General features: G+C 59.1%; 1 protein-coding gene across 2 annotated transcripts; it reads left to right on the forward strand.

Moving 5' to 3' along the window:
- The first annotated feature begins 1,832 nt into the window (after positions 1-1,832).
- Positions 1,833-13,567, forward strand: TRIM67 (tripartite motif containing 67). Of its 2 annotated transcripts, none has more exons than XM_059677463.1 (10): positions 1,833-3,787; positions 6,239-6,334; positions 7,420-7,542; positions 8,999-9,109; positions 9,692-9,851; positions 11,217-11,362; positions 11,839-11,977; positions 12,099-12,402; positions 12,893-13,055; positions 13,350-13,567. In XM_059677463.1, exons 1-10 carry the CDS (start codon positions 2,741-2,743, stop codon positions 13,413-13,415), a joined length of 2,355 nt encoding a protein of 784 aa, XP_059533446.1. In that variant the 5' UTR covers positions 1,833-2,740; the 3' UTR covers positions 13,416-13,567. The 2 variants fall into 2 exon arrangements, with proteins under 2 accessions (XP_059533446.1, XP_059533447.1); XM_059677464.1 differs by having other exon boundaries at positions 1,834-3,787; positions 9,692-9,845; positions 13,350-13,566.
- Positions 13,568-14,048: the final 481 nt, after the last annotated feature.

A 14,048-nucleotide genomic window follows, 5' to 3' on the forward strand; every position in this document is an offset into this window, starting at 1 on the left:
GGCTACTCCATAACTGTAATTTTGCTACTGTTAGGAATCATCATGTAAATATCTGATAGGCGGGATGTATTTTCATTGTTACAAATTGAACATAATTAAAGCATAGTGATTCATCACAAAAACAATATGTAATGATAGATGTGTTTTCCGATGGTCTTAGGCGACCCCTGTGAAAGGGTCGTTCGATCCCTAAAGGGGTCGCGACCCACAGGTTGAGAACCGCTGCCCTAACCAATCTGGGTCAGTGGATAGAGCGTTGGCCTGAGAACTGAAGGGTCCTGGGTTCGATTCAGGTCAAGAGCATGTACCTTAGTTGCAGGCTCCATCCCCAGTGGGGGGCGTGCAGGAGGCAGCTGATCGATGCTTCTATCTACCCCTCTCCCTTCCTCTCTCTAAAATCAATAAAAATACTCAAAAAAAAAAAAAAAGGCAAATGAGGGCACGGTTGTCACCATCTCCACCTGGTGCCCCGCTGCCTGGTGAAATCATTGCTCTGAGCTTCCTGTAGCCGAGGGCAAGGAGAGTCAGGTGTCTTCACTCTTGGAGCTCTGCCCTGGCCCTGGGTGTGTCGGCTTTTCAACCTGAAGACACACTGCTCACCCGTGGACAAAGCTGAACTGAAGAGTCATAGGATTTTATCATTTAAAAAGATACATTTTTATTGATTTCAGAGAGAAAGGGAGAGGGAGAGAGAGAGAGAAACATCAATGATGTGCATCAGCTTGCGGCCCCTGTCCCCTGGGCACCGGCCTCACCCAGGGCTGCGGCTTCCTCCCGTGACTCGCCAGCCCCCACCCCTGCTGCCACCCCCACCCCCCTACGAGCCTGCAGACGCTGAGCTCGCAGGCCGTGCGCCACGGAGCCAGCCGCGTCTTTGTTTGGAGCCTCGGAGACCTGCAGGAGAGGGGGAGGCGAGACTTCAATATTCACAGCGTTTCTCAACAAACGGCTCCTAATGTGTGTCTGTTTCACGCCAGCCTGCAACTCCGTGGGCTGAGCCGGCTGCGCTGCCAGCCCTTCCTTCTGCCTGGTCCCCACCCACTGTGCCCGCGCCTCGCCCACCGCCCTTCCCGCGGCAGCGGCGGAGAGAGAACAGCGGCGCAGACCGCTGGGGGGTGGAGGGAGGCTGTGCCCACGGCTCCGGGCGGGCGCCGCGACGCGGAGATGTTCCCATTCATAAAACCAACCTCCTGGTTCGGGGGGCCTGCCGCCCGCCGCGCCCCGCCCGGCCGCACCCGGTAGGGCTGGCCGGGGGCACGCGGTTCCCGGGACGCGGGCCTTACGTGGCGCGCGCGGTCGCGCTCCGCAGGGAAGTCGAATGTTACGAATCCCATCCGGTGTCCTGGCTCAGGCCGCCCGGAGGACTGACATCGGTGGCTGGATGGACACGGAGAGCCAAAATGGCTTGCGGTTCGATTCATCAGACAATACCTCGCCCTTTGACTTGGTGTCCGACATCTTGGGACGCGCGTCTTTCTGCTCCATCCCAGATGCAGGAAGCGACGGTCAAGCCCCGCTCCCCCTCCCCCTTTGTAAACAACTGGCCTTTTCGGTCCCCGCGACTCCCCTTTTGATGGGGGCGGGTGGGGGAGCGGGAGTGGGCAGGGCAGACGGTGGCAGGGGCGAGACGGGGCGTGGCGGGGCGGGGCGTTGCACGGCTGCAAGATGCGCTCTCCACCCCAGTCCTAGATTCTTATTAACAATGATCCCCGCCGCGAAACCCTTAAAATTGCCCCTTCACTTCCGTGGCTGCAAGAGGCGCTGAGTCCTTATTCGCTGAGCTGACGCCTCCCCCCTCCTCCCCTCCCCGCCACCCCTCTCTGCCCTGGAAATTACAACTCCTCGGCGCGCCGCTCGGGGAGGAGGCTGCGGCGGCGGAGGGAGGCGGGGAGGGGATCCCCGAGCCAGCCCCGTGCTCGCCCTCCGCCTACCGGCTGCGCAGCGCGCGGCCAAGGTCAGAGGCGCCGCAGGAGCAGCCGCGGAGAACCAGAGGAGCGGGTCCATCGCGGCCGCAGGAAGAGCGCCCAGGGCGCATTTGGCCGCACCGGCGGCCGCCAAGAAGGGAGGCGTACGGGGGTCTCAGGGCCGGCGAGGCCCCGCTGGGGTAGTCACTGGCATCGCGACCCGGCAGGTGGCGGCCCCTCTTCGGTCCTTGTGCGCCTTGAACTCGGGCTCCACTAGAGGCTCCCGGGCGCTGTCCGCCGACTGATGGTGCTGAACCCAGCCTCGCTGTCAAGCGGCCTGCTCTCCCGCCTTCTCCCCTACGGATCGCCCCTTTTGGGGGCGGGGCAGCGGCCAAAGGGGGGGCCCTGGGACTGGAGCGGAGGGCTTGGAGGAGGCGAGGCAGCGAGCAGCAGCCGGGCGCGGGTCCTGATGTGGAGAGGACGCGCGCGCTGCGGCCGCTGGCGGCGCCGGTGCTGATTCATCACCTCGAGCCTCGCAGGCCCCCGCGAGGGCAGCGGGCGGCGCGCTCCGGACTCGGGCCGCAGGTGGAGGCCGCTGGGGCCGGAGCCTCGCGGGCTGGAGGTGAGGACCCTTCCCTTCTCCTGCTCCCCGTCGTCGTAGGGCGGCGGCCTCGGGACAGAGAGGGGCGTGCCCCGAGCTGCGCGGCAGACATGCCGGTGTGGTGCCCCCGCCTCCAGTCTCCCCGGTGCTGACCGCGTTCGCGGCCCCCTGCGCCCGTCTCCCGAGCTGGAGCCATCCACCCGGGACCCGAGCCGCGCGTGCCACCCGAGCCGCGATGGAGGAGGAGCTGAAGTGCCCCGTGTGCGGCTCCCTGTTCCGGGAGCCCATCATCTTGCCCTGTTCCCACAACGTCTGCCTGCCCTGCGCTCGCACCATCGCGGTGCAGACCCCGGACGGAGAGCAGCACCTGCCGCAGCCGCTCCTGCACTCGCGGGGCTCCGGGCTGCCCGCGGGCGCCGCCGCCTCGCCTTCCCCGGACCCTGAGGCCGCGCCCGGCCCGGCCTGCGGCGGCGGCGGCAGCGGAGGCGCAGCCGGCGGCCCGGGCGGTGGCGGTGGCGGCGGGGACCACGCGGACAAGCTGAGCCTGTACAGCGAGACGGACAGCGGGTACGGCTCGTACACCCCGAGCCTCAAGTCGCCCAACGGGGTGCGGGTGCTGCCCATGGTGCCCGCGCCGCCCGGCTCCTCGGCCGCCGCCGCGCGGGGCGCCGCCTGCTCCTCGCTGGCCTCGTCCTCCAGCGCCATCACCTGCCCGCAGTGCCACCGCAGCGCCTCCCTGGACCACCGCGGCCTGCGCGGCTTCCGGCGCAACCGGCTGCTGGAGGCCATCGTGCAGCGGCACCAGCAGGCCCGCGGGGCGCAGGCGGCGGCGGCCCCGGCCCTGGCCACCTGCCAGCTGTGCGACCGCACCCCGCCCGCGCCGGCCGCCGCGCTCTGCGAGCAGTGCGACGTGCTCTACTGCGCCGCCTGCCAGCTCAAGTGCCACCCGTCCCGGGGGCCCTTCGCCAAGCACCGCCTGGTGCAGCCGCCGCCGCCGCCGCCCGCCGAGGCCTCTTCTTCGGCGTCCCCGGCCCCGGGCGCGGCCCCGGGCGCCCCCAGCGCGGGCGGCGGCTGCAGGAGTCCGGGAGGCGCCTCGTCCGGAGCCGGAGCGACCGGGGGCGGCGCGGCCCGCAAGTTCCCCACGTGCCCGGAGCACGAGCTGGAGAACTACAGCATGTACTGCGCGGGCTGCCGCACCCCCGTGTGCTACCTGTGCCTGGAGGAGGGCCGGCACGGCCAGCACGAGGTGAAGCCGCTGGGCGCCATGTGGAAGCAGCACAAGGTGGGTGAGCGCCCGCGGGGTGGGGGGGCCCGGACGGGGTGCGTGGCCTCTCTCCTGGAGAACTGGCAAGGGCTGGCCAGAGGGTCAAGCGGACTGACCTCATTCATTCATTCACGCGGGACCGACCTCATTTATTCATGCATGCATTCATTCATTCATGCAGGGATGATCTCATTCATTCATTCATTCATTCATTCCCTCGTTCTCTCATCTGTCATTGGACAAACACTTCAATGAACTCCAGGTGCTCTGAGCTGGGTGTTGGAGATGGGAAGGGCATGGGAAGATGACGTAGTAGGAAAGATGATTCTACATAAAGGGCACCCAGAATGCAGAAGCGTGCTTTTTTTCACACCTTAAGTTGACTAATAAGTTACCTTTTAAAAAAACACGTATTTTTATTGATTTCAGAAAGGAAGGGAGAGTGAAACAGAGATACAAACATCCATGATGAGAATCATGGATCGGCTGCCTCCTGCACACCCGTCACTGGGGATCCAGCCCGCAACCCCGGGCGCGAGCCCTTGACCAGAATCGAACCCGGGACCCTTCAGTCCGCAGGCCCACACTCTAACCACGGACCCCACCTGGCGAGGGCTAATGAGTTACCTCGGTGGCCCTAGCGTCCAGCGCCCCTTCCCCCCTCTATAAAGTTTGTTTTTAAGTTCAAGTGTTACCACCTGCACGCGAGAAAGTGTCCCAAGTCTTGCACTTGGTTAACCTTCTCTGAAGGCGGGAAGGGTTCGGTCCCAGCCCTCGGTGAAGGGACACACTATTCCCTCCAGAGCCGAACTCCCACCGGCTTCCGGAGCAGAAATTTCCCTCCTCTGTCAGCTAGTCTCCAGAACTTTCCACCCCCAGGCTCCGTGTTTGAAGAAGGCTGCATCCTTTTCCCCCCGGGGAGCGGGGAGCCTGTGGTGCCGTCACAGAGCAGGCTCTAAGACAGCGAGGCCCACCGGCATCTGCAGGCTGCCCCAGCCTCCCTCCCCAGCACCTGCCTGGGATGCCACCTCCCAGTGGGAATGGAACAGCCTCTTAGGCTATTGGCTGGAGCTCCCTGGTGGCTGCCAATCAGGTCAGGCGCTCTATTATGGCCCCAAGGCAAGTGCAGGGTCAGTTCTTGGAAGGAACATGCATCTTCATGGCTCATCCACAGGCTCAGCTGAGTAACTGGACTCTCAGGCCCCCGAGGTCAGTGAGTCAGGCCTGGCAGAGTTAGAGTCCCCGAGAGCAGCTGCAAATGTGGACACTAATTATTCAGCGTCCTCTCTCCAGTAAATGTTTCACACCTTAAAAAGGCAGGAGGCAGCCGATCGATGATTCTCTCTCATCCTTGATGTTTCCATCTCTCTATTCCTCTCCCTTCCTCCCTGAAATCAATTAAAAAATATATATTTTTAAAAGATTAGCGCCCTAGCCGGTTTGGCTCAGTGAATGGAGCATCATCCTGCGGACTGAAGGGTCGCAGGTTCAATTCCAGTCGAGGGCATATGCCTGGTTTGCAGGCTCGATCCTCAGTGAGGGATGTGTGCAGGAGGCAGCCGATCGATGATTCTCTCTCATCTGCTTCTATCTTTCTCTCCCTCTCTTTTCCTCTCTGAAATCAATGAAAATATATTTTTTAAAAAGATTAGCCGCCTCCCTGGCCTCTGTCCACTAGATTCCTGGAGATGGAGCCTGCCACCCGGGCTTGTGCCCTGACCGGGAATTGAACCGCAACCTCCCGGTTCATAGGTCAACACTCAACCACGGAGCCACACCAGCCAGGCCAATCTTCCTATAGTACACAGGACACCTCCCCCAAACAATGATGCAGCCCCAAATGTCCATAGTGTTTCTGCTGCGAAGCCCTGCTGTATACTTACATAGACCTACCTCCCAGTCTCAGCGCCTGTAATTCTGTAAGCTTTAGGCACAGCTTACAGCCCGCTGGATAATAATACCTAATTCCAACCATTGTTGTAAGGAGTAAGTGTGATTCTGTGTGTTTAGCCTCTAGCACAGTACCTGCCCCACAGTAACCAATGTGTGTTATTATTTTTCAAGTTCTTACACTTAAAAACCATTATACCTGCGGGAAAGCACAGGATGCATAAAATGCTTATTTAACCTCAGTGACCTGGTTTCTTGCAGGAAAACATGTCCTGATAACTTTTTTATTTTAAATATATTTGCATTGATTTCAGAGAGGAAGGGAGAGAGAGAGATAGAAACATCAGTGAGAGAGAATCATGGATCAGCTGCCTCTTGCACGCCCCACATTGGGGATGGAGCCCGCAACCCGGGCCTGTGCCCTGACCAGGACTCGAACCGTGACCACCTGGTTCATAGGTCCACGCTCAACCACTGAGCCACGCCGGCCGGGCTACACACAAGTCTTCACAATGAAGTGCAAACTGTGTGCCTCTAATAACCCCTCCTTCTCCTCTTCAACCTGTGACTCCGGTGTAGGCCCAGCTGTCCCAGGCCTTGAATGGCGTTTCCGACAAGGCGAAGGAGGCGAAGGAGTTCTTGGTGCAGCTGAAGAACATTCTGCAGCAGATCCAGGTGAGCTGGCCGCAGCGCCGGGAGCGCGGGGGGTGCAGCAAGCTCAGGAGAGGCGTCCAGAGGAGAGGACCGCGTGTGGCGAGCACGTGTTCAGGGATGCGCGTGAGGAGGCTGGCTTGTCCTGCAGCCTCAGACACTGCAGACACCACACTCGGTCTGCTCACACTCGTGCGGCACTTGATACAGGAGATTTCACATCAGCTCAGTGACAGAGGATCATAGGAAGAGCTGGGGAGAAGTCGTGCACCCCCTGCATGGCCACGGCATTCTACGGGGTGTCAGCCTGTCCAGGGTGTTGGGTACCCATTTCATCAATGCATCCAAATGTCAACGTGTTATTTACTAAATAAGTGTATTTTTTAAAAATATTTTTATTGATTTCAGAGAGGAAGGGAGAGGGGGAGAGAGATAGAAACATTAATGATGAGAGAGAATCATGGATCGGCTGCCTCCTGCACGCCCCACACTGGGGATTGAGCCCACAACCCGAGCATGTGCCCTGACCGGGAATCGAACCGTGACCTCCAGGTTCATAGGTCAATGCTCAACCACTGAGCCACACTGGCTGGGCCTAAACAAGTGTATTTGTAGCACTCTTGCTATGTCACATCCTGAGCCAGATGCAGACCCCTCAGGTACCGTGTCTGGCCTCAGGAGCTCGGAGTGTGAGGGAGAGTGCACACGCGTGTGCTCCGTGTGAATGTGCACGTGGAGGAACATACACGTGGTGACCCTGGAAAGCAGCAGTGTCAGGATGGAGGAAAGGGACTGAGGGACTAAGTCGGAGATGGCTGCTTGAGACACATGTGCACACGCAATAGGACGGGATTACGCAGAACGCAACTTTGCAGCCTGTCCCCCGCCCCCATGAGGATTCCTGTGACAATAAAAACTCTGAACAAGGTTTGAATGACTAAGGACTGTCCCGCCAGAGAGATGTGCCGCGATGCATGGCTCCTCTCCCCCTGTTCATATCTACTCGGTTTCCAGTTTCATCGTGTCTCGGTAACTCCAGGACGCACGTCCGTGTGTCTAGCACCCGCCGGACCTCAGCACGCCTCCCCTTACCCTCTCTGCTCCCCCAGGAGAACGGGCTGGACTATGAAGCCTGCCTGGTCGCTCAGTGTGACGCGCTGGTCGAGGCTCTGACTCGGCAGAAGGCCAAGCTGCTCACCAAGGTCACGAAAGAGAGGGAGCACAAGCTGAAGGTAGGTCCCCGGGAGACCAGGGCGCCCACGCCCCTCCCTCCCCGTCCCCGTTGCAGCCTCTGCACCCAGCACGGGTGGAGCACTGAGTCCATATTAGTGAGTGAGTGAACCGATGAATGAAGGAAGGAAGGAAGGAAGGAGGAAGGAAGGAATGAGTGAGTGAATTAATGAAGGAATAATTGAAGGAATGAATGAGTGAGTGAATGAGTGAAGGAAGGAATGAGTGAATGAATGAATGAATGAGTGAATTAATGAAGGAATAATCGAAGGAATGAGTGAGTGAATTAACGAAGGAATAATCGAAGGAATGAGTGAGTGAATTAATGAAGGAATAATTGAAGGAATGAATGAGTGAGTGAATGAGTGAAGGAAGGAATGAGTGAATGAATGAATGAGTGAGTGAATTAATGAAGGAATAATCGAAGGAATGAGTGAGTGAATTAATGAAGGAATAATTGAAGGAATGAATGAGTGAGTGAATGAGTGAAGGAAGGAATGAGTGAATGAAGGAATGAGTGAGTGAATTAATGAAGGAATAATCGAAGGAATGAGTGTGTGAATTAATGAAGGAATAATTGAAGGAATGAGTGAGTGAATGAATGAGTGAACGGATGAATAAGCGAGTGAATGAAACAAGGAAGGGATGAGCCATGACAGGACCCCAGCCAGCAAGGGGAGGGGAGGTTCCCCTCGCATGGTGCTGGGCTCCTGGGCTGGGCAGCACCTGTGAGCACGCGGCATTGACGAAGGACGACTTCATAGTCCCAAGGCTCGGTCTGTTTTATAGGCATTTGCCAACCGAATCGGAAAATATTACTTCCTTTTCCCTTTTTTCTTTTCTTTTCTTTTTTTTTGGTTAATCCTCACCTGAGGGTATTTTTCCATTGATTTTCAGAGAGAGTGGAAGGGGAGGGAGAGACAGAGAGAGAAACATTGATGTGCGAGAGACTCATCGGTTCGTTGCCTCCCACATGCCCCCAACCGGGATCTGGGATGGAACCTGCAACCCAGGTACGTGCCCTTCACCGGAATCAAGCCCGGAACCCTTCCGTCCGAGGGCTGATGCTCCAACCGCTGAGCCAAACCGGCCGGGGCAGGAAACACTACTTTCCAGGGAAGGAGGAGTGAGCTCTGGGGATGGTCCGTGGCGGGTGAACCATCGAGTCCCCCGAGGCCAGTGAGAAGGGAGACCAGCCCGGGGGGGAGGTTCAGATTCCGCACTTTCTCTGCTCCTCTACCCAGAGTTCAGGACGTTTGCTCTGCTGGGGGCTGTGGCCCCACCTGTTGGGAATGGATCCATTTTATCCCCCAGTAACGAGGGCATGTGGTGCTCAGGAGCAGGACGGCGAGAAGAGAGGGTTCGCGGCGGGCCGGGCCAGTGCCACCTCTTCCAGAACCTTCTCTGTGACTCTCGCCTCGGATGATGAGAGGGTGACTGGGGACTCTTTCCCCGCAGATGGTCTGGGACCAGATCAACCACTGCACCCTGAAGCTGCGCCAGTCCACGGGGCTGATGGAGTACTGCCTGGAGGTGATCAAGGAGAACGACCCCGCCGGCTTCCTCCAGGTGAGCCTGCTCCCAGGGCCCAGGCGGGCTCGCTCCCTTCCCCCAGCCCCACCCACTCCCCAAACTCCGCTAGGAAGGCCCCTTCCCGCGGCCTGGAGGTGAGTAGTCCTTTGCTCAAGGGTTCCAGAAGACCCGAGTCCTCATCTTTTTTTATCTTTATTGTTTATTTGTATTGATTTCAGAGAGGAAGGGAGAGGGAGCAAGAGAGAGAGAGAAACATCCATGATGAGAGGGAATCACTGATCAGCTGCCTCCTGCACGCCCCCACTGGGGATGGAGCATACAAACTGGGCATGTGTCCTGACCGGGAATCGAACCTGGACCTCTTGGTTCATAGGTCGATGCTCAACCACTGAGCCACACCAGCCGAGCTTAAGATAGGATTAAACCACACAGTGCGTTTGCATGTTCCGCCTGTCGCACTGGTAGGGTTCATTTCCTCTCGTCCATGGCTTCACACTAGCCGAGGGCAGCCCCGTCCTGTCCCCGGGCACAGGGACAAGGCCCCCCCGCCTCCCTCATCACTCGCTACATGATTTTTCCTCTGTAAATCCAAACCCTGACCTCCGCGCTCCCTTTAAGATCTCGGACGCCCTGATCAAGCGAGTCCAGGTGTCTCAGGAGCAGTGGGTCAAAGGCGCCCTGGAGCCCAAGGTGTCCGCGGAGTTTGACCTGACCCTGGACAGCGAGCCGCTGCTGCAGGCCATCCACCAGCTGGACTTCATCCAGATGAAATGTAGGGGTGAGCCGGGACTGGCCAGTTCAGGCAGGGCTGCTTTCAGAACAGGTGGCCCCTCTGAGGGGCAGCTTACAGGGGTGGGGAATGTCCGGCCTGAGGGCCATAGAAGGCCCGAGAAATCCTTTGGTCTGGCCCTGCCAAGGCATGAGGGGTGAGTTCACTAAATGCTTGGCCAAATATAGCAGGCTAATTTTCTTTAAAAATTTTTTTAAAATTTATTTCAGCGAGGAAGGGAGTGGGAGAGGGAGATAGAAATATCCATGATGAAAAAGAATCATGGATCGGCTGCCTCCTGCACGCCCCACACCGGGGATGGAGGCTGCAACCCCGGCCTGTGCCCTGACCGGGAATCGCACCGTGACCTCCTGGTTCATAGGTCAACGCTCAACCCCTGAGCCATGCTGGGCGGGCGTAGCAGGCTAATTTTTAAATGGATCATTTTGCATGGCCTGCAAATGATGTTATAAATATCGAAGTGGCCCTTGGCAGAAACACGGTTCCCCACCCCTGCACTACAAGGTCATGATACTGGGAGGGAGGTGGAGCGGGAGGGGAGGGACGCCCGAGTCACAGACGAAGCTCAAGCCCCAGCTCAGCCACCCGCTGGCTGGGTGGCCCCGGGCAGGTGGCCCCCTGGCCTGAACCCGAGCTGTCCCACTAGTAAGAGAGCGTCCTTGTTGATCAGAGACACTGTCCCGTCCTCCTGTCCTTCCCCAGGCCCTGACCTTTGCCGTCCTCCCTCCTAAGCTCCAGGGGCCCCTCTTCTGCCTCTGTGACTTGTTTCCTGAGCCCACGCAGCCCAGCTGGCTCACTTCTTCCACCTCTGTGACTCTCTGAATAAACTTTCTCTTATAAAATAAAATAAAGTAAAATAAAATAAAATATGCTCCCAGCACAAGGCTTAAATGTCTGCATTTTACAGCCCCATCCCCACCCCCGCACCCCCAGCACCATCCCAGCCCCAGGTGTAAGCTGTGGGCTGGCCCCCAGGATCCCTGTGGGCCTGGAGGCACGTGGACGGAGGCTCTGCTGGAATTCCCACAGATCCTCCAGTTTAACAGTGGAAACCAGTGGTTGTCAGTGGGTGGGTGGGTGGGGGAGGCACCTTCTGTGGCCCCAGAGGTGCCTGGACACCCTGTGCCTGCCCTCACCTGCCCACCTGGAGGCTAGACCCCGGGGCGAGGGGTGCACAGGACAGGCTGGGAGTGGCTGCAGGGTGGCTGGTGAGGAGTTTAGCCAGGTTTCCTCCTGGGGGCTAGGATGGTGAGAGGGAGGGGGCCGGGCCCTGGGATGGGGAGGGGGCCATAGAGACCCAGTGCCCTGAGGGGGGGTCATGCTCTAACCCTGGTGTCCCTGTCCCCGCTGCAGTGCCGCCCGGCCCCCTGCTGCAGCTGGAGAAGTGCTGCACCCGCAACAACAGCGTCACGCTGGCCTGGAGGCTGCCGCCCTTCACCCACAGCCCCGTGGACGGCTACATCCTGGAGCTGGACGACGGCGACGGGGGGCAGTTCCGGGTGAGCCCCGTGCGGGTCTGGGGGGCCCGAAGGTCCAGGCTGGGAGTGGCTCTCACTACCCCAACCTCTGGGCCAGCCTGAGAGGCCGCCCGTCGCTCTGATGCCACCAGAGAGGGTATTGGCTCCAAGGACAGAGTGATGAGGTGCAAAGGCCCTGAGGCAGGAATAAGGTTTTTAATATATATATCTATTTTTATTGATTTCAGAGAGTAAAGGAGAGGGAGAGAGAGAAACATTAATGATGAGAGAGAATCATGGATCGGCTGCCTCTTACACGTTCCCCACTGGGGATCAAGCCCACAACCGGGGCATGTGCCCTGACCAGGAATCGAACTGTGACCTCCTGGTTCCTAGGTTGATGCTCAACCACTGAGCCACACCGGCCGGGCATCACTCTGACACTTGCAATGTCAACATGCCGCCGAGAGAAACCCTCCAGGTGACAGGTGCCGGCCGTGTCCCCGGCTCTCTTTCAGGAGGTGTACGTGGGCAAGGAGACCCTGTGCACCATCGACGGCCTCCATTTCAACAGCACCTACAACGCCAGGGTCAAGGCCTTCAGCTCCTCCGGCGTCGGGCCTTACAGCAAGACCGTGGTCCTGCAGACGTCGGACGGTGAGCACGGGGGTGTCCGGGGGAGAGACAGCTGCGGGCTCTGTCTCCGAGCCCAGGTGAGAGCCTGCTAGCAACTTCCCCCCACCGCTGACCGGCTCCCCCCCTTCTCCTTCCTTTCCAGTGGCCTGGTTCACCTTTGACCCCAACTCTGGGCACCGGGACATCATTTTGTCCAACGACAACCAGACGGCCACCTGCAGCAGCTACGACGACCGGGTGGTGCTGGGCACGGCGGCCTTCTCCAAGGGCGTGCACTACTGGGAGCTGCACGTGGACCGGTACGACAACCACCCGGACCCCGCCTTCGGGGTGGCCCGGGCCAGCGTGGTCAAGGACATGATGCTGGGCAAGGACGACAAGGCCTGGGCCATGTATGTGGACAACAACCGCAGCTGGTTCATGCACTGCAACTCCCACACCAACAGGTGCGTTGCCCTTGGCCCGGCCAGCGTAGAGAAAGGGTGTCCCAAAATTCACGCAAGATTTGAATTTTGCGTGAGCCATAACAACAACAACAAAAAAACAAAAGCCTAATTTTACTTGGTTCATTGAATCAGATTCTAATACCTGTGGCCCTTTAATTCAATCCCTTCCATTTGATCAGCATGACCAAGTACCAATGATGGCCCAGGAGCAGGGGCAAGGAAGACCAATGAAGACCACGGCTTTGTGTCTGTGCCAGCAAAGCCGTGGAGGCCATTGACCCCAGTGTGCTATTCCATACATAACCCTGTACTGTAAGCTTTATGAATCAATAAAAAATGTACAATTTTTAATTATAAACCTGGGTTTTCTATCAAAATTACTTCTTGCGTGAATTTTGGGACACCCTTTATATTTAGGCGGTTGTCCCCGAGCCACCCTGACATCCCGGGCTGGGTGTGGTGACGGCCTCACGGGGGCTTCTCTCCGCAGGACGGAAGGCGGCGTGTGCAAGGGGGCCACCGTGGGTGTGCTGCTGGACCTGACCCAGCACACCCTGACCTTCTTCATCAACGGCCAGCAGCAGGGCCCCACGGCCTTCAGCCACGTGGACGGGGTCTTCATGCCGGCCCTCAGCCTCAACCGCAACGTGCAGGTACCTTGCCCGCCCCCCGGGGCCATGGGCTGCTGCCCCTGCTGCTCGGGGGACGTCCACGGGGCATCTGGGCGGCCAGGTGGTTCTCATTCCAAGGCAAGAGGTGCAGATCCGCTCCCGGGGGCACACGGGTGGGCTGCGCCTGAGTGACCTGAGCCCACAGCCCCGCGATGCGGAGACGCGGCTGCCTGTGGGCACCAGAAGCAGAGGGTCACATGTGGCTGCTGTGCCCTGGGCGCTCAGGGCTCGCTGGGGCACCCTTGCCCCCCTCACTGGTCCCGCGTTCCTTTCCAGGTCACCCTGCACACAGGACTGGACGTGCCAACCCACCTGGGGCGGCCCAAGCTGGCCGGCAACTAGCCCCCCCACTCCCGCCCCACAAGGGCGTCTGGGAGGAGCCCGCCACCCCTCGCTGAGATCAACAACCACGAGGGCCGATGGATGACACGTCACGGTGCCCCCCGAGGCCCCTGAGTATCTTAGAGACGTGTTTGCTTTGGGGGACGGAGGAGGGGTCGCGGCTGGGCCTGCTGAGGCCGCTGTGGGTGGGGGACACGGGGGTGTGCTCCCCTGGGTCCCCCCGGACAGTTCAGTATTCACAGAGGACCTTGCTCCTGGGAGTGAGAAGGGATCGGGGTGTATGGTTTCCTGCCGTCTGTTCCCAAAGCATGTCTTTGGGGGAGGAGGGTGGAGGCGGAGAGAAAGACAAACTTGGTGACTGTGGCCCTGAGAGCAGCAGGCAGGAGACCCTGTGGCCCCGTGTCCCCAGGGCCCGCCCGTTGCCAGGAGAAGGCCTTGAGCTTTTGGGTCCTGGAGCTTCAGTGAGTTCTGCCACTTGCAGACGAACCGGGATCCGTGGGAAAGGGCGCTACGCATTCATGCGATCCTCAGCCACTCGCTGAACTGTTCAACGCCTTCTAAATGGTTTCCTTAGGTCCCCCATCAACCAGCCCCTCTCTCTCTCTCTCTCTCTCTCTCTCTCTCTCTCTCTCT

The sequence above is a fragment of the Myotis daubentonii genome, chromosome 20, assembly GCF_963259705.1.
Source record: "Myotis daubentonii chromosome 20, mMyoDau2.1, whole genome shotgun sequence".
NCBI classification, from domain to species: Eukaryota; Metazoa; Chordata; class Mammalia; order Chiroptera; family Vespertilionidae; genus Myotis; species Myotis daubentonii.

Coding starts and splice junctions, on each gene's coding strand:
- TRIM67 (XM_059677463.1), top strand. CDS start 2,741: ATGGAGGAGGAGCTGAAGTGCCCCGTGTGCGGCTCCCTGTTCCGGGAG. Junction 3,788..6,238: donor CCATGTGGAAGCAGCACAAG/GTGGGTGAGCGC, acceptor ACTCCGGTGTAG/GCCCAGCTGTCCCAGGCCTT. Junction 9,110..9,691: donor ACCCCGCCGGCTTCCTCCAG/GTGAGCCTGCTC, acceptor GCTCCCTTTAAG/ATCTCGGACGCCCTGATCAA.